General features: G+C 45.3%; 2 protein-coding genes across 2 annotated transcripts in view; both read right to left on the minus strand.

The window, feature by feature from the left end:
* Window positions 1-20209, minus strand: part of LOC306938742 (CUB and sushi domain-containing protein 3-like) — a 575885-nt gene that overhangs the window by 439700 nt on the left and 115976 nt on the right. The gene's annotated exons all lie outside the window — the stretch shown is intronic.
* blmh (bleomycin hydrolase) lies at window positions 11788-13146 on the minus strand (the record flags this gene model as incomplete). Its single annotated transcript, XM_079523493.1, has 1 exon — window positions 11788-13146. One exon carries the CDS (start codon window positions 13144-13146, stop codon window positions 11788-11790), a length of 1359 nt encoding a protein of 452 aa, XP_079379619.1.

A 20209-nucleotide genomic window follows, 5' to 3' on the forward strand; every position in this document is an offset into this window, starting at 1 on the left:
CTACGCATTAAGGAAGGCCATCAATGAACGAGAGCAGAATCTTGGCCTCACCCTAACACCAAGGAGGTCGAGATGACACTCCACAGTAGTCCTGACAGACCTGGAATACGCAGACGAAATCAGCCTGCTCTCCAACATCCCATCAGAGCATCCACCTCTGACAACAACAGGAGGCACTGCTCTGAAGGAAGTCAAGGACTTCAAGTACCTGGGCTCATTGGTCAACTCAACGGAACAAGATCTTAAAGTGAGGAAGGCACTTGCATGGAGGGCCCTGAATGGCATGGCCAGCGTATGGAACTCTCCTGCCAAACCAAACTCAGCTTCTTCTATGCAACGGTAGAGTCTGTCTACATAGCAGTGAATGCTGAACCCTGAAGCCAACCCTGCAGAAGTCTCTAGATGGGTGCTACATCAGAATGCTGTGTGCAGTACTTAACATCAGCAAGAATACAGATGTTACCAACAAGAACCTGTATGATGGAATGCCAAGGGTCGTGAGACAGAAAATAGCAGCCAGAAGAATGCGACTAGCAGGACACTGCCAAAGACACCAAGAGCTGCCAGCCAGCAAAGTAGTGCTGTGGGAACCACATTAACATATGTGGATGTACTCAAGAAAGATGCAGCAGCACAAAGCACCAACGAGCTGGCCAGATGTATGGAGAACCGGGATGACTGGAAGCAACGATGGAGGGCTCGTCTGAGGATGACCTACTAAGCAGTGAGCTTGTAGATCAGCTACTTTCTTTGCACGACTAAGTACATGTATACAGTAACTCAGGCAAGACGCCACTGACAGTGGCTGATCATAACAATCCTTCCCTGGGGAATGTGTGTGTGTGTGTGTGTGTGTGTGTGTGTGTGTGATTCTGTGCATGTGTGTTTGTCTAAGGTTCCAGTAATCCCAGTGGCTAAGCTGGTAATCCCTTCAAGCTGTCCATTAGCTCCCTGGCACACACACAGACAGACAAGACGGGCATGTACACACACACAGACAGACAAGCCGGGCATGTACACGGGCATGTACACACACACACACACACACACACACACAAGTACAGTAGAGTACAGTAATAGTAGTCTTCGTCAGATTGCATGCAGAATCATCCTTAAACTCAATTTATACTTTGTCGTACAACAGTGCTGTGGACCGGAAAGGGGCCGATCCACGAGCTCACAGCGTGCTGCGTCTGCGACGCGTTGTGGGCTTGTAGATTGCCCATTTCCGACGCACGGCACCATTATACGATGAAGTACGTTTAATTCAAGCTATGCAGGGTATCGTTTTACCTTGTCGTGGCCTAGATTGTGATACAAACAGAGCTACGGTGGGTGTGCACATTGCACGGGGCTAGCAACAGCTAGCCAGAACCAGGGCTAAGTGGGGCTTACCGGGCTAAATTATGTTCAGCTCACAGGATCAAAGGCAGGTTGGTTGAAACATCTGTAATCTAATTTGAAGATGACAGGTGCAGGAGAAGATGCTCTCATTCTATGCTCAGGTCCCATGTTCCTCTCCACTTTCAACCGTTTTGAGCATGTCATTTGTGTACGAGGATAATTATCCCACATGCAGCGTCATGATTCATGAACTAAAGAACCGATCGCGGTTACAAAATGCATTTTCCGGGGTGAAATAAATTACGATAGCGCAGCACTTTTACACAGCCCGGGACCCGTTGCCCTTCAAAATAAGGGTCTGCACTGAAAAGACCGTGGCAGTGGCGGAATAATTAATTAATCAATGAATTAATTAATACTTGGCAGTCAATGTGTTAAGTCACAAAACAAACTCGGGGTTACAGAGTTTATCTAACTCAGGATAGAAAATAATTAAATCCATCTGATGGTTCACTGTGCAAGACACACTAAAGGCAAAGAGAGGGAAAAGGGAGGGGCAGCTTTGTTGTTTGTTAATCAAATGTGAGTGTCTTGTTACCCGGGAAAAACCTTGGGGAGACGATGAACTTTGATTATCTCGTTGTTTGTAGCTGGAAGCATTGCCACGTCCTCTGCCTTCACGCAAAATTACCCCATGTATCACCACACCATGACACACCACGACTACTTTATGGGTTTCCATGAAGACACTCATCTGCCGCAATGCGATGTGTGCGTGCGCGGGCCTGCCTAGAAGAGCTCATGTCATGTAAATTATAAAGTCATTTTTGATGAATATTTATGTACTGAAAACTGCAAGTGCGCCCCCCGACCGGCTCCGTGAGTGGTTGCTCTGTCAGCGACGGCTTAAGTCGCGCCCAAGCCCAGGAGAATGATCCTAGTTACCAGCACTGCAAAAATATAGTTAATCGCTGAATCAGATAGTTATTTCAGGCGAACAGGTGGTTGGTCCAACTTTTATCAAGTTTGTGCCAGGCGATTTCTGGCCAGGTGTGATCCCGTTTGGAGATTAGACTAACATCCGAGGAAGGATTGGTGTGGTGCCATTGTGACAAATTAGCACAGCAGTGCGATAGCGGTAAAACCCCATTCATGTTTTAGCTCGATTTATTGTACGCCGTGTTGCGAGCTTGTACACTGCAACAGAGCATACATTAGGCCTTAGTCAGACTGGACTAATAAAAAACAAGAATAAATGTTAACTATATGGCAACCCTGGGCTCAGGAAACGCGTACAGATAATTATAAATTGCATACACAGTAGCATGCCGTTACCCATACAGGACGGGAGCTCCAGAGATCAGAGCCAGAGAGAGAGAGAGAGAGATTGAATTACCCACTATAGGGATTTTACTACATAATCATAGTAATGTATAGTGTTAGTGTTATTGTAAAATGATACATTATAATCATATAATAAATTATATTATTATAATCTGCACCAGGCTGAGCTGAACAGCGTACAGCTGGTTATCAGCGCATAATTAATGACATTTAGAGAGAGAGAGAGAGACAGAGAATGGAATGAGAAGGGGGTGGACTAATGTCGTTAATGTCGAGACATGGCTGAAAGGGAAATAAAGAAAGGTAGAGAGACAGACGTGCAGACAGTGATATAAGTGACAGATAATGTGAGTTAATTCCATTCAGGGACGGGGGAAAAAAGCCCAGAGACAGAGAGACAGGGGGCTGGGGGTGATTCATGGTGAACGCAGTTAGAAGTGGTAACGATGAAAGCAATGTTCAGAGATAAGAGGACATGGTAGGAGAGAGAGAGAGAGAGAGAGAGGGAGGGGGGGGGGGGGGTCAGAGAGAGAGAGAGAGAGAGAGGGGTGACAGAGAGAGAGAGGGGGGTGACAGAGTCTGTGAGAGATATGAGTGAGCGGATTTGAAGAAAAGTGTCTGCAACAATGGACCAGCTTAATTCATCAGGGAGTCATGACTCAATATGGATAGAGCGTAATTAATCTCTCTCTCTCTCTCTCTCTCTCTCTCTCTCTCTCTCACTGATGTGAGGACCTAACAAAAATCAGTGAAAATGTCTTGATTTTTAGCCTTTGTCTAAAATCTCCAGCGGAAGCGAGAATAGCCTACTGTGCAAGCTCGATTGGCTATTTGCTATTTTTCTGACCTTGGCAGTCTAGGTGCCCAGACGGTTGAGCTAACCTTGTTTAATCTTGCGTTATTGTAATCAATATTACAATTAAAAAAAAACTAAAATGAACACTAAAACTAATACAAATGTAATAGCAAAAAAACTCCAAACTAAACCAATATCCGTCAAAACGAAATAAAAACAAATGAAAATTCGAAACTACCTATGAGACGCAGGGCGAGCAGACTGCTGGGCGAGCGCTGGCGCTTTGGCTTGAGGGGTCAGATCAACACATGGACCGAATTCTGTACTGGCCATATATAGAGCGTGTCTTGAGTGTAGAGGGTTTAATGAGGTCAGATCAACATATGGAATGTCAGAACAGGTCAGCTCCATATATGGAGATCTAAGGGAGGCAGCGGGGGCAGTGTCTTGAGTGTACAGGGTTTGATGAGGGCCCAGGTATGGCCGGGCCTTCATTTTCGGGCCTGTTGAGAACGCCGGCTGCACTATTAACTTTGGGGCGGGCGGTCTAGACAGGTATCAGTCCAAAGGGAGACATCGAAGAGGAAGGACGGGTGGGGAAGGATAAACATATGGAATGTCATAACATGTCAGCTCCATATATGGAGATCTAAGGGTTTGTGGTCAAATGTAGAGTTGCTGGCCGGTTCCATATATGCAGATCTAGGTGATGATGTGTGGCTATCCAGGGTTTGATGAGGTCAGTGTTGTGATCTTCATATATGGAGACGGCCTTATATGGAGCATGTCACGAGGTGTGACAGACTGACGGTCATATATGGTGGTGTCACGACTCACGAGGCGTGATGGACTGACGGCCATATATGGTGGTGTCACGACTCACGAGGCGTGATGGACTGACGTCCATATATGTATGGTGGCGTGACAGTCATAGTAATCTGCGACCTACAGTCACAATAATAACCTTGATATGGGGTTTTCTTGCTCACTTTCCTTCCTGCTTTTTTCCTTCCTGCGTGTGCACACACACACACACACACACACACACACACACACACACACACACACACACACACACACACACACACACACACACACACACACACACACACACACACACACACACACACACACACACACACACACACACACACACACACACACACACACACACACACACACACACACACACACACACCCCTCCCCGCAGGGAAGAACCGAAGCAGGAAGAGATGAAACACTGCAACCTCAGGGGTAAACAGTTAACCTCAGTTAACAAATGAGTGTGCATGCACGCGCACGCAGACGTGACACACGCACGCACACGCACAGAGAGCAGGTCATGGGAAGCAGTGTGTGATAGAAGTGAAAGCATGAGAGAATGGTGTTTGATATAGGGACAGCGGTGCAATGGAGTGTACATGCGTGAGAGCGGGCGTGTGCACTGTATATATATTAAATCTATGTGTGGGTCTTTTTGTGTCTGTTATCTCGTACACGTGCACACATAACTGTGTGTGCGGTCGCGTGTTCATGTACACGCGTGTCTATATGACACAGCCAAGTGTGACAGGGGAGAATTGCAGATACAAATCTAGGTCAAGGCAGGGACAAAATTGGGGGATAAACGAGGCAGGATGTGGCAACCCAAAAGGACTTATAGGTGGTTAGAAAGGACACTACCCAGGTGACGAACGCTGATCCTTGAGGTTCAACTTAACCACATAAAAGCCTACATAGTATATACTTCAACTTAATCACTTAAAGCCTACATATACTTTGTTGGTCGAGCTGTGACCTAAGGACTCATATGTGTCGTTAGGTTGAAAATCAGCATTTTTTTTGGCTGAACGTTTGCCCATAATGCTCTCTCAACACAGTCACGCGAGTATCATAATTCATGTATGGATGCCGGACACTGACCGTGTGTATGTGTATGTGTGCGTGCATGTGCATGTGCATGTGCATGTGCATGTGCATGTGCATGTGCGTGTGCGTGTGTGTGTGTGTGTTCATATCTGTCTGGACCAAGGGGACCATGTTTGTGGTCTTGTCAGCAATTTGTACAGTAATACATTCTCCTGTTCTCACACACAAACACAAACACACATCCTCCTGAGAACCAGCTGGAGGTTTGTGTCCTCTGTAGTGGACATTGTTTTCTTGCATCTCGTTTGCATCTAATTTGAGTAAAAACCCTGTTGTCATCTGAGGAACGACAATCTGGGCATTCCAACGATACCGCGTGTGTGGTGGTGGGACCATTCCCACAACTTCCAGGTTCTTCTAAATCAGTGGTTTTCAAACCTTTTCATATCAATTCTGCATCAATTATTCTGCATCTGAGCCACTTACCACCATTTGATACCTTGCAAACGCAAAACTAAAGAATATGTCCACATTTCCATGCTGAATTGATGTTGGTACCATATAGGAGAGATAACAGGCAAACATTGATCAATATAACAATTCTTGAGTTCTTGTAAAATTACAATTAAGTAATGCAGATGTTTAACAATAATGTAACTCTCTCTTGAGAGTGTCAGATTAAAACAAATGCAGCCTCTACCAACTCTCCATCATTTAGCTGGGGACCACCTTGAACCCCCATCAAGGTCCACTGGTGGTCCCCGGACCACTGGTTGAGAACCTCTGTTCTAAAAAATGAATAAAAACTAGAAAAAGTGCCCTTCTGGGCACAGGTCTCCACCAGGAGGATAGGACTGTGTGAGATGTTTGGCAAAATGTTTAGGAGTAATATAAACATGTTTTTTTGTTTGTTATTTTTTTGCAACAATTTTCTTCATTTTGTTGAGGAAATGCAGAGCCAGATCACTCATAGCATGAGGATAGAATTCTGGATGAGCAGGACATGTGCAGCATTTCGTACAAAACGGGCCACTCCTGAACACTTTGGAAGGCAATGTTAGCCAATCAGTGTAGAATCTGAGAAATCCAACAGACTCGTCTTGATCACATGACTACAGAGATCATGTGTACCGATTTGCGTGACATTTGGATGAAATCTGTGCGACTAACATAAGCAATGTGTTTTGCAGAAATCGGCCTCATGGTGACGCTATAACCGGCAGATGTGGAGGGATGCAGGGACAATGTTTTTCCATGGCCTCTAGGGAGTGCGCATACATAAGTTGTATACAGATCGATGCAGTTATAGCTAAAAACAGGAATTGGCCTGTTATAGCGCCACCTTGAGGCTGATTTGGGGAAGAAATGAGTGGCATGTCGTCCTCGGCCTAGTGGAAATGTGCGTGTATAATTTCACGGAAATTGCACACTGTGTTTGTGATTTGTGGCATTTTGTTCGAAACGGACCAATCATGTGAGCTTTGGAAGGCAATCTTAGCCAATCAGGATGGAAGATGGGAAATGGTGCAGATCCGTGTTGATCACATGATACACTAGATAGTGTATACCGAATTGTGTGATGTATGGATAAAATGTGTACGAGTAATCTACAGAAATGTGTTTTGCCTAAATCGGCCTCATGGTGGCGCTATAACAGGCCGTTGAGGAATATTTGGGGCAGAGGTTCGTCGTTGGCATCCAGGGAGTGTGTGTGCAAAGTTTGGCATGGATCGGGCCAACGGTGGCAGAGATTAGCTGGTAACAGACGGACGGAAGGAAGGACGGACGCACACACACACACACACACACACGGACGGAGTGCAAAACATACTCTCTCCCCATGCCTTCGGCCTGGTGGAGACAAAAAGACCTCCAGGGGTCACCGTCCTCAAAACTTCCTGTTCCCAATGGAAACAAGCCATAGACTTTCTTGGGTTAAACTCTTCTTCGCAGACCTTGTATTCGCTATTTAACCCATTTTGACCTGAGATCAGATTCTAAAAATGTCTTCTACATCCTGACAGTTTTCTGAAAAAGCTATGTTTCTATGTCAGTCGTTCTTCGATTTTTCAAAAATAGCAGACCTACAAGCTCGTAGCGCGCCACTCGGTGGCGCGCTACGAGCTTGTAGATCTGCTATTTTTCAATAGCTAAGGCATAACATAATGCTAACACCAAAATGGGGTCTGATGTCATTTTGTAGTCCTACTTCCGTCTTGCTACTTCTGTAGTCCGGGTCCAAGTGGCACCAGCTCCCGTCCGCTTCTCATTGTAAATAGCAATATCTAAACGCGTGAATCTTTTTACAATGACGTTATTTTTCAGAAAGGAAGCCATTGATGGTTAAAATGGGTCTTAATGCTTCCAACTCGAGTAGAATTATTAATGTTCTGTACAAGTGTCCATGACAAAGAAAATATATGATGTGGAGACAATAAAGACTATTATTATCATTATTGTTGAAGGTGGTAACAGTCCATTTGCTCAGTACAATATTTCGGGGGCATATTTAGAATGTGCAGAGTATGTTGAATCTAGTTTGAATTTATACGATCTCTAATGGAGGATTTATTTGACACAATGAAATAAAATGCCGATTAGTATTCAGTGTGGGGCAGACGGCCTGTCACAGCCAGATTTGGGAGACCAGTAGCGTTGTTGTTGCAGGGAAAGCGGTAAAATGAGACTTTAATGGTGGTTTTAGTCTCAGATTTAGACCGACAGAGGGACACAGTATAATTCTATATGGGGACACAAAAGCGACACAAAAGTAGGACCCGGAAGTATCTCTGGAGGGGCCTAAAATACTGAATTCACATATACACTGACACCACGCTAAACAGGAACGCCCAAAAACGTCACATCCGGGGTAAGAATTTACCCCAGATTTTTCTATGGCTGCCAATGCAACTTGGTCCAATCCTTAATCACATACGGACATCTATGCCGATGCTATCTAACTTGCGGAGGTAGCGTGCCTTGTCCACGGGCAACAGATCTTTCAACGTATGGCATTGCAAATACGTTTGATAATCGCTACTCTGCTCAATATTGTTTTGAAAATGCCGCAAATTGCATTGCAGTGAACGAGCGAAAATCACAACTTCCCCCGTTTGTGGGCGGACAGTTTGAGGCGCTGTTTACGCGCCGTGGTGTCAGTGTATAGCTAAGACCCGGCCTCTCCCACTTAGACACTCCCACTTGGACACTTTCCAGCCGGGCTCATTCATTCCAATGTAAATATCATGGATTTTACACATTAAATACTGGTTCATTTTTGGAACGAGACCTTCAAAATCTCTTCCAAATCCAACAACAAGGCCTGCCATATGCACTGGAAAAATTATGTGCGTGGAATTTCTACAATCTTTAACAATTAACAATGTTTTAATCATATAGGAAAACTATTGGTGGAGAGGTTTGTCTAACCCATGTTATGCTTAGCTGTGATTGGACCATAGCAGTTTGGGGAGGGGCTTAGCTATAGTTCAATTGAACTCTACTTTCAGTTTCCTGTGCTCCCCCCACTGCAAACTGCTAAAGTAGGCTATTCGATGAAGTAAAACACAGCCAACCCCTCCATCCTCCCCCATTACCCGAATTTGAGGCTCCATGTTGGGACACATACTGTACATGTCACAGACACTGTACGTACATGTCTGTGACGTGTGTCTGTTCATCATTATGTGAAATACCCGAGATGATCCGAGAATATCCGTGATCAGTGCTGTTACACACATGAATTGCTGTGTCTAACTTATATTATATATTATGGACTGACCTAGGATCAGCATAATCAATGGAGGAAAAGAGTCGAGTTGTCAGCGAGTTGCGCCAGAGCGGAGGAAAGCTATGATGGATCTAGAACTGTTACATGCACATTTCTTACGGCAACTATTGTTTTAATCTTCCATTTAACATGCAGTTTAAATTAATTGTCACACATTTTATAGATGATCACTTATTGTGAGCTGCTGTGTAGCCGGAGTGGCCCATCACTGTCATCTACTGGTAGAACAGGATTTTTAATAGCATTTATAATTAGTGGGTTTATCAGGTCCATATAATACCTGACTCATACCCCTTGGACCATGGGGTATGGGTCTGAAATATCTCAGAACCAATTGTATCTCGGAAAACAATAATTCACAGATCCATTCAGGTTGTGTCCCATTATAACTCTTTTTTATGTCATGTACTCGGAACACATTAGTGTGTGTGTGTGTGTGTGTGTGTGACCATGAGTGGTCTAAGAATAGCTGGCATGACAAAAAGCAAAGCCAAACAACTTGCCAAATACTGTTCTGTTTCGGCTGTTATAGGCAGTTTGTCTGTGTGGAGGAGGAGGTGCCATGTGTATCCTTAAGTGAACATGAACTGTCAACCCCGTTATATTTGTTATTTGTTTCCTTGTAAAATTAATTGTAATTTGTGGATTCAAATAAAGAAATCGAAATGTGTGTGTGTGTGTGTGTGTGTGTGTGTGTGTGTGTGTGTGTGTGTGTGTGTGTGTGTGTGTGTGTGTGTGTGTGTGTGTGTGTGTGTGTGTGTGTGTGTTAGTGAGTCATCACAGTTCATGAATCATGAACAAACAACAACAAATAGTATCATTAGTATGTACAGGAGAGGTATCGATGAGGTTCTGTTCTCTCTAGTCTAGAGGATACCAGACATGTTAGTCTGCCAGTTGAAGGACATGGATGGACAGATACACTGTAGCCTGCATGTGGATGAAGGAGTGAACAGGAGGGATAGTGTAGTAGGATGGACAGATCTACTGTAGCCTGCATGTGGATGAAGGAGTGAACAGGAGGGATAGTGTAGTAGGATGGACAGATATACTGTAGCCTGCATGTGGATGAAGGAGTGAACAGGATGGATAGTGTAGCAGGACAGGTGCAGGAATAACAATGAAGGGCAGAGAGGACAGGGAACGATCAGAGCTTTACTGTACCAACGAATTTATATGTTACTCTGAAAACCTGCCAAGATTCAGCAGAGTTACTGTCCTGGGTATATACAGTACTGCTGTGTATGTGTGTGTGTGTGTGTGTGTGTGTGTGTGTGTGTGTGTGTGTGTGTGCAAGCTGTCCTATTAGCCGGCCTGTCCCTCTGGCAAGTCCTTTACGTCTGACATCGTGCATGGCTGTGTGTGCACGCACATCGGCACGCACTCACGCACAAGCTGAAGTGAATGTTAGACTTCATTTACATTTTTTTAAATGAAAATCAAGACCGTGGGCAAATGCTGAAGCAGCAGTGCAATTTCAGAGCCATTCCTGTTCCATATCTGTTCATCTATCAGACATATTTAGATGTCAAGTGCAGACTGAAATCAGCAGTCTTGTGCAGGACACACACACACACACACACACACACGCACACACACACACACACACACACACACACACACACACACACACACACACACACACACACACACACACACACACACACTTCTCCATCTCTGACTATCTCTCTATCACATTGTCTAAAATGAACACTTTCACGAGCACACTGCCTGCAAGTATGCTAAGGAAGAAATCCCCAAATATGTTTCACATAATTAAGTTTTATTCTTTTTGAATTATTACACTTTTTGAAACTTACATTTCGTAGGCTACTATAGTCAAATAACTTGATATATTTGGAAGTCAATGTCACATAGTCATTATGAACTCATATATATTACAATTGCCTAATGGGTGGTGTGGTCGGTGGACCACCGCACATCAAATGCACATTGGCCCCCCGTCAGCAGTGATGTCAGACACCTTGGGAACTGATGTCAGAGAGCATAAATCGTCACCACAGCCTGGGCCCACAGGCATTGAAATACGACAGAGTTACGACAACATAGACTTCTATTGGCGAAGTGCTAGGCGAAGTCCTGGACCGGAAGTTGGCAGATTGCACTGGGCTCAGGCAACAGCCCAGCTTGAACTAGAAATGCACTCTGCCGAGCTGCCCTCTTTCACACAAGTAGGCCATGTATGGCCTACTTGTGCGCAAGCAGAGCACGCCATGAGGTGCGCGTGCTCACCACTGGCATCATCGCCATACATACACTACTTTTCTTTGTTTTTTTGTTTTTTGAGGGGCGCTAGCACCTCCTATATTCAGCTATTAGTGTCGATATTCGGCTTACACAAACATTAAATTCCCATTGACAATGAATGGAGAATTCACGTCATATGTGGACAAGCAAATCGACATGTTACGTCATGATGATGTACGATGATAAGAGCACCCCTCACTTCACACGGGTGTGATTTTTTTTAAATAAAAATTAAGAAAAGAAAAACTTTTTTTTGTCGACTATAATGAGGTCTAGTGAGGGAAGGGCACTTTTTAATTGGAGCGATAAAACCATCTAAAAGTGCCATTCACACTGAGTATAAAGATAATTATAAAGATAAGCACAAATGGAAGAGCTACGCCAGGGCTCCCATCGGGTCCCAGGCAGGAAGCACGATGGGCTCCAGTTGCATAACTTCCAGGACCTCGGGGGGGAGGTACTTCCTGTCCACCACCACCTCGTACACGTACTCCGAGAACCACTCGTCGGTCATGGTCAGGTACCCTTTGTTTCCGCGCTCGTCTCCCCAAGAGTTCTCCACTCTCCACTTCTCATAACCCTCCTTACCGCTCTGGTCGGTCACAGCGGTGAGGACCATGGCGTGGGTCATCAGAGAGTCTCCGTACACCAGCCGCTCTGTCTTGGTGAGGTTCTTCACAGACACTCCAAACACCAGTTCGTGGTTGAACACGTTCATGTCGTTGATGCCCAGCTTGCCGTGGAAATGCTTCCCCACGTCGCAGCCAAACCACACGGCCTCTCCCTCCTTGATGGACTCGGCGGCAGCCTTCTTGAGCAGCTGGATGGGCTGGTTGTTGTACAGGGTGCCCCGTCCTCCCACCATGTTCCCCAGGTACTCCACGCTGTACAGCTTACCGTACGGGTGCAGAGGGCGAGGGTCGTTCACCAGGCAGATCTTGTCCTGCGGGTTGTAGAGGGGTTTAACGTGCTCTCTGTAGAACTCCTGGGGGGTGAGGGGTCCGATGCGGTGGAAGTTCTTGTCCTGGTCTCTGTACTCCCAGCATATGCTCTCGGGGGGGCTGCCCAGGCACACACTGGCCACCCGGAACACCTCCTCGATCATGCTATTGATGGCGTCAGACAGCTCGGCTTTGGTGGAGTTGCCGGCCACCATCTTCCTCAGTCGTAAACAGTACTCTCTCAGCTTGTGATTGAGGATGCTGTTCATTCTACGCGAGGCCTCCGAGCTGTGCGACTCTGGGAAGCACTGCTTCGGGACGACTCCGTACTTCTCGATGAGGTTGACGAGCATGTCCCACTGTCCTCCGTCGTTGGTGGGGTTGGACAGGAGGAACTGGACGAGGCGACCGTCCTCCGACTCCTTCCTCTGGGCCGTCTCCACGCAGGCGTGGAGGAAGTAGTGACAACGTTCCACCTTGTCCCAGAAGAACAGATACGACTGACTGAACTCAAACTCTTTGACGTTAAACTTCTTGATGAAGGGAAGGCGCATGACATTGAGGCACGAGAAGATCCAACACCTACCCGAGCTCTTCTGGTTGGTGACAGGCTTACCCTCGGTGGGGACAGAGTGCTGGAAGATGTGCACGCTGTCCTGGACGGTCTGCCGCTGCAGACACACCTCCAGAGGGTCGATGCACGTGGAGACGTTCTGGGCCAGCAGGTAACGTGGTTCCGATCGCAGGCGCTTCGTAAAGGCAGCCACCTTCTCTTGACACAGGCCTGTGTCCATGTTTCTGAAGACGGGTGGATTTATGTTGTTTAATTATTTAACGAGCAGCGACGAAGACAGAGTCTTAGTTGAGCTTGTGCACTCTCGTCCACCGACAGTCAGTCTGTCTTTTTCTGTCTGGTTCTTTCTGTCTATGTTTCTTTCTGCCCGTCTGCCTGTCTGCCCCGTCAGTGAGTGTATATTCCAAGGATCTTGGATGGAAACAGGAGATATACATATATATATATATATATATATATATATACATATATATTTAAACATGCAGTGATGTGAGACACAACATAAACCGTGTCACATGCACATATATGGAGATGTTCAAAATGCACTGATGTCAGACACAAGAGAAACCATGGAGATTATCAACCTTGAGTGATAAAGTCAAGTTGCAGTCAGCATAGAATACGTACGAATTAGAGTCACAACAGGTTTGGGTGGAAGTACCCATGTATGGACCCCAGGAAGAGTAGCTGCTACTTCGGTGGCAGCTAATGGGGATCCATCTGAATAAATCGAATAAATCGAATGTAGGGAGGAACCAGTAATAGGGACCTAAATTGGCTTCCCCTTGAACACAGGGTCAACTTGGCAAGACTGCCCATGTTCCACAGGTGTTAGACCAGGTGTGAGGGTTGCATAGCGGCCCATGTTTAAAGAAAACAAAATGATATTCAATTATCAACAATTCAAGTAACAAAATCAGTCAAATGGCTTTCACAATAAAAGTAAAGTATTTGAAATGATTTTCTAAATGACTTGAGCACAACCGTAATTGGAGTTTTGATGTTTGCGCTCATTAAACGGGAGCGGTTCAGTGAATTACCCCATCAAAGCATATTTAGAGAATATATAGAACAGATTGATAACAGAAACACAGAAAGCTTAACCAGCTGAAATTTGTGCCAATCTGCAATACTGCAGGCAGCTGCATCAGCCACTGGCTTAACCTCCTATTATATATACTTGACTCCTGGGATCTATACTTGGGCCCCTCTTTTTCTCCTCTACACCACATTTCTTTGCACGAAAATAACCGATCTACAAGCTCACACAACGTGTCACGATGCTATGCGCTATGAGCTTGTAGATAGGCTATTTTCGCCAAATGTTCTGTTCTGTTTTTTTATACTCAGAATTGTCTGTGCATCATGAAATGCCAAGAAAAGGGACACTATGGTTCATGTGGTATTGTAAATCAATCCGCACGGGTAGAGACGTGTGGAGAAGCACTTATAATGAGCACAAATTCAGCAGTATTTCGGAGTGTTGTACATATTAGTGACAGATGTAAATTCTCATCTAAACAGAGAACACTCACGTAGGCTTATGACTCTCTTTTGAGGAGAAGCGTCATCATGCCCACCACGGCTGGTGGGTGACTCCGACCGTGATTTAGCTCTCTGCTGCCCCTAGTGTCGTATAGGAACCTCGAGAGCTGATGCTTAGATGCGAGTTTACTGCCAATAAGGGGCCGGACAGAGACAACCCCTGACAACTGTGCACATTAACTGTGAAGTTGTGTGACTGCGTCTTGCATGGTTATGACGCTGCATGCAGTACTGACACAATCTGTCCACAGACATCTACTGTAGCACCGCGCGCACGCACACGCACGCACGCACACACACACAGTCAAGGAGGAAACAAACAAACAACGCTGTCACGGCTGGTAAAAATAACAAGGCACTCTGTGTGCTGAAGTGCAAAACACAGGCTGTCACACATGCTCCCGCGCAAACACGTCTGTACGCGCACACACACACCACACACACACACACACACACACATACACGTAAGACAAGCGTGCACACAGTTACGTATAAATACGGACGCGCCAACAGTAACACACTGTCACACCTCTCTCTCTCTCTCTCTCTCTCTCTCTCTCTCTCTCTCTCTCTCCCCAACTTTGACACACAGCTGTGATATCCACAGTAGTACTCACCCCTGCCAGAGAACATAATAGCTCTGGAGCTATTTAAAAACCCTTCACACTGTTCACAGCACTAGCTACTCATTTTGGTCCTTATCCCCAAGCTTTACTTTTGTTTTTTTTGTTTTTAACAGTGTCATGATTATTATTTGTTATCTTCGTCAGTAGGGCAGAAAAATCTTACGACTACATCAGCGACACATTTCTTGGGTGCTGCCAGCCGGCCAATAACCTCAATTCTCAAATATTTTCACTTTATGGAAGGGCCAATAACCTCAATTCTCAAATATTTTCACTTTATGGAAGGGCCAATAACCTCAATTCTGAAATATTTTCACTTTATGGAAGGGCCAATAACCTCAATTCTCAAATGTTTTCACTTTATGGGAGGGCCAATAACCTCAATTCTCAAATGTTTTCACTTTATGGAAGGGCCAATAACCTCAATTCTCAAATGTTTTCACTTTATGGAAGGGCCAATAACCATTCTCAAATATTTTCACTTTATGGAAGGGCCAATAACCTCAATTCTCAAATGTTTTCACTTTATGGAAGGGCCAATAACCTCAATTCTCAAATGTTTTCACTTTATGGAAGGGCCAATAACCTCAATTCTCAAATGTTTTCACTTTATCTGTTTTCTACCAGTGGGCCCCCACTGGTAGAAAACAGATCACAGGTCAAGCTTCTTTTTTCTTTTTTGAGCTATTTTCCTATGCCCAGCCTTCCGGGTTTGTGTAAACACAAACATTGGCTTGTGATTGGCTGATCACCCCATAGCGATGATTTGATTGGCTGAGCAAAGTACATTTTGAAGTGAGGGCAGAAAAATGAGGACGCAAATTGTGATTGGCCAGAATGAGATGATGTATGATGGTAAGAGCGCCCTCCCTTTTTTTTCTTGTTGTCGGGTAGGTATACATTATGTAATTTGAGTCCAGAAAAGAGGCATAGCCTACCATGGTCAACTTATCACATTGCACTACAGACTAGTGGTTTTCAATCTTTTTCACATCACAGTCCATTATTCATGCATGCATTTGAGCCACGGACGAGCATTTGATGAGATTTAGCCTCTCATCCTAGTGGTATGCAAGATTAGCTGCACGCACGCACGCACACACGCACACACGCACACGAAAACGCACGCGTGAAAACAATCTTCTGGCCGTGATTACAAAGAAATCGCATTGATTTCAACTGACATTGTCAACCACAGAGACAGGGGACAATGTTTGGATGGATGTAATTAAGATTAGGGCTCAGTTTTATTTGACTCTTCTTTTTTGCTTCAATGTGTCAATCTCATGTATTTAATCTTTTCTTAGATTTGTGTGTGTGCGTCTGTGCGTGCGTGCGCCTGTGTGTGTGTGTGTGTGTGTGTGTGTGTGTGTGTGTGTGTGTGTGTGTGTGTGTGTGTGTGTGTGTGTGTGTGTGTGTGTCAGGACCACTGTATTAGACCTAAGGGTATTGGCTCTTCACCATGTTTCCTTTTCTAATGTCTCATTCGCTCATGGTTTTCATTGTAATTTCATGGGCTAATAAACACGGCAGACTGAAATAATCTGAAATAAACCAAAGTGGAATCAACAGACGAGCTTTAAACACTACAAATTACTGTGTCACGTCATTCGTTCGTATCCATATTTATTATTTAGCATCCATCATGCATTTAGTATAGATTTTCTAAGTTTGTGTATATGGTGTGTGTGTGTGTGTGTGTGTGTGTGTGTGTCTGTGTGTGTGTGTGTGTGTGTGTGGGGGGGGGGCTAAACACCCCACACAGATTTATATACAAGTAGACGCACCATCGCGGCTGCCATAACAATTATAAACCAGCTATACAGGAGATAGAAGGAGGCCGCCTGGGAATCAGAAAGTTCCTTGGATCCTCCAGGCGTCATGTCGCCCGGCTAAGTGTCCCTGAAGAAGACACTTAACCCCCTAACTGCTCCCCTGTGTGCTCACTTGGAGCAGCACACTGCTGGGTCAGACGAGTAAAGGTAATTTCCCCTCGGGAACACTACAAACACCCCATGGCTGCATGGTGCTTATGAGGCTGCACTCATTCACTTTGTAAAGACATGTTACTGTGTTTCCGCTTTGGCACGCTGTCCTTTTGTTTACTTCTGTTTTCTCCTCTTTCTGGGATCCCGTCCCAGAATTAGCTCGTTCCACCTGCTTCATGTTTTGACCATTTGCCAGTGTTTTGGTTTTGGATATTTGCCTGCTCCCTGTGTGGACTGTCTTCCCTGTGCTCGTCTGCCATACCATGTTTGTAAAAGCCTTGCTTTCCACTTCATTTACTTACTTTCTACAGTCCATCACCATCAACCTGAGGTCCATAATGGTCCCGGTTTGCCACAGGGTTCTGACTCATGCCTCCCTAAGGAGTTCCATCCCTGTCAGCACAAACTGCGAGCTTACTGTCTACCGGAGGTGTCCAGTTCCTGTCCTGAGGGGTCTTGTCATTCATTGCCTGTCAATGGAGGCCGTGGTACTTGGGTTCCTATTGAGCTGTTTCCTTTGGCTGCCACGTGTGTCAAATTCTAGCCCTCCCAAAGAGGCCAGTTCTCCACTTCCCGAGTCGTCTGGCCTTCAGAGTCTGCAGCATCCCCAGTGATTCCACATTCAGAGTATTCATCATTCCCCAGGGTCCTGCCCTACCCTTGAGTCTGCTTTCTCCACAGACCCGGTCTCCTGCTCCGATCCAGTCAAGCCTCCAAGGCGTCCATGTGAGGCCTCCTACTCTGACCCTGTCCAGAAGGCTGCAGATTCACAGCTCCAGTCTCCAGTTCCCGTATCCCTTGACCCAGTTTCCCTCCCACCCCCTCTGTTCAGTGTTCTGGAAGCCGCTCCCTTGAGGGGTGGTTACTGGAACAGAACCAAAGCCACTGTCATGTTCTATCTCTGTCTCTCCCTCCCAGTCATTCCATTCAACCTCACCTCAGTCCCAGCTACATATCTTTTCCCACTCTCACCTAGTCAGCTGCTGCCTATAACACTGGCTCTCAATGTGGGTCTCCCAGGGGTCCTTTTGGGGTTCCCAGCAAAGTTATTGGATAGAGCATCAAAATCAGTTTGACCAGGCGCTTGGGTGGCGCAGTGGTAAAGTCCCGACTCAAATCCACCGTGGTGCAACGGCTTTGTCGAGCGTCTACACAAACACAATTTGCCCGTGTGTGGGGGAGGGAAGCCGGGCAGGGGGGTTGGGGGGCGGTGGTCACTGCATGTACTGTATACCTACTGGTTGGGCAACACCTGCCAGCGGGGTTGTTGGACGTAATGCTTACGTCTTCCTGATGGGGGCTCCTCACTGGCAGGTCAGTCAGTAGGATAGACTGGATAGACTGGCAGTCAGTAGGATACAGCAGTGAGAAAATTAGCAATGTGTTTGTGGCGAGGAATTAATTGGCATAACGACTAAAATTGGGCGAAATAATTGGCTACTCAGATTGACCGCAGTTTAACGCTGTATTTAGTTTATCGCTATTTGAAAATAGCCAATGTATAAGCTCACAACATGTCATGACATCACTTCTCTGGCACAAAATATTGTGTAGGACGAATACATATTAATTTGGAAGAGGTACTTGACAAGCTCTGGACTATATATATAAGCCTCAATTCATTCATTCGCTCTTTGGCTTGTTTGCAAAGAAATGTTAGCGTTTCCGCTTTGGCTCCCATTCCTTACTTTTTTTCTCGTGTTTCTGGGTCCCATCCCAGATTTTGCTTGTTCTACCTGCATCCTTCTGCCAGTGTTTTGGTTTGGGAAATATGTATGCTAAATTGGAAGTGTTTGCCTCTTTGCTCCTGGACTCTAGTCTAGAACATCCTCCTATACTGTAGCTACCTGTGGGCCTTACTAAATCAGTGTCTTCTATTAGCCACATGGGGTTTCAACATGCAGTTAGTATAGTTAGTTACATGCAGTTAGTCTAGAACATCCTCCTATACTGTAGCTACCTGTGGGCCTTACTAAATCAGTGTCTTCTATTAGCCACATGGGGTTTCAACATGCAGTTAGTATAGTTAGTTACATGCAGTTAGTCTAGAACATCCTCCTATACTGTAGCTACCTGTGGGCCTTACTAAATCAGTGTCTTCTATTAGCCACATGGGGTTTCAACATGCAGTTAGTATAGTTAGTTACATGCAGTTAGTCTAGAACATCCTCCTATACTGTAGCTACCTGTGGGCCTTACTAAATCAGAGTCTTCTAAGCCACATGAGCTTTCAAAATGCAGTTACACATTATGAGCTTGTGAATCTGTAGTATTTTTCGAAGAGATTTTTGTGCAGAGGGAAACAAGTATAGGGGACCTTGGATGACCCAGTCAAGTGAAGTGACTTGACCAATTAAACTCTATATACAATATTTTAAGATATGCATAAATGCCCATATTATTATTGAATATAGTATGGTAGTTGTATTACATTCTGCACTTTTTGCAAGGGGCAGTACCTACTAGTTCCGACCAGTCACTGGTCCGAACGACAAATTACCTCAAACCCTAACCTAACCATAACCGCAAGCACGGAGCACAAAAGCATGTTCGCCAACCTTAATCCAGTCGTCAAACCTTAACGCATGTTCACCAACCTTAATCTGGTCGTTTTCCGCATGTCGGTCCAATGAAAAGCGTACGGACGCCCTTTTTGCACGTCATGTATTTGTTCCGGTGTTTAACTCAAATTTTCATCAGTTTTACATAAATCACTTTGTTTTGATAAGTGCTCTGTGAATATGTATCATTCTTATTACAACATGCGAGTGAGAGACACGGAGTAAACCATCTATTTTTGGTACTTTTTTTCCATGTATTGGCAACAAATGTCAAGTGAATGCGGAAAGCCAGCACTCAGGCACACGCCACATTAATTGACCTCTGCAGCAGTGAGATGCAGCCTTTGGCACCGTGCATGTCTAAACGGTTTCAAGGCTTAACATCCTCCTTTAACCCGCCCCCTCCTACCTCGCCGTGGGGGTCTTAAGTGGATTTAGCAGGCACAAATCAATAAGGCATCATAGCTTTTCACTGGATTCACCTGGTTACTGTAGTAGCTCATGGAGAGAGCTGTCAGAGTTTACCTCGTCTTTTGGAGAGAGACCAGATATAATGTGCGTGC

Source organism: Electrona antarctica, assembly GCF_951216825.1.
Source record: "Electrona antarctica genome assembly, chromosome: 15".
Lineage (NCBI taxonomy): Eukaryota > Metazoa > Chordata > Actinopteri > Myctophiformes > Myctophidae > Electrona > Electrona antarctica.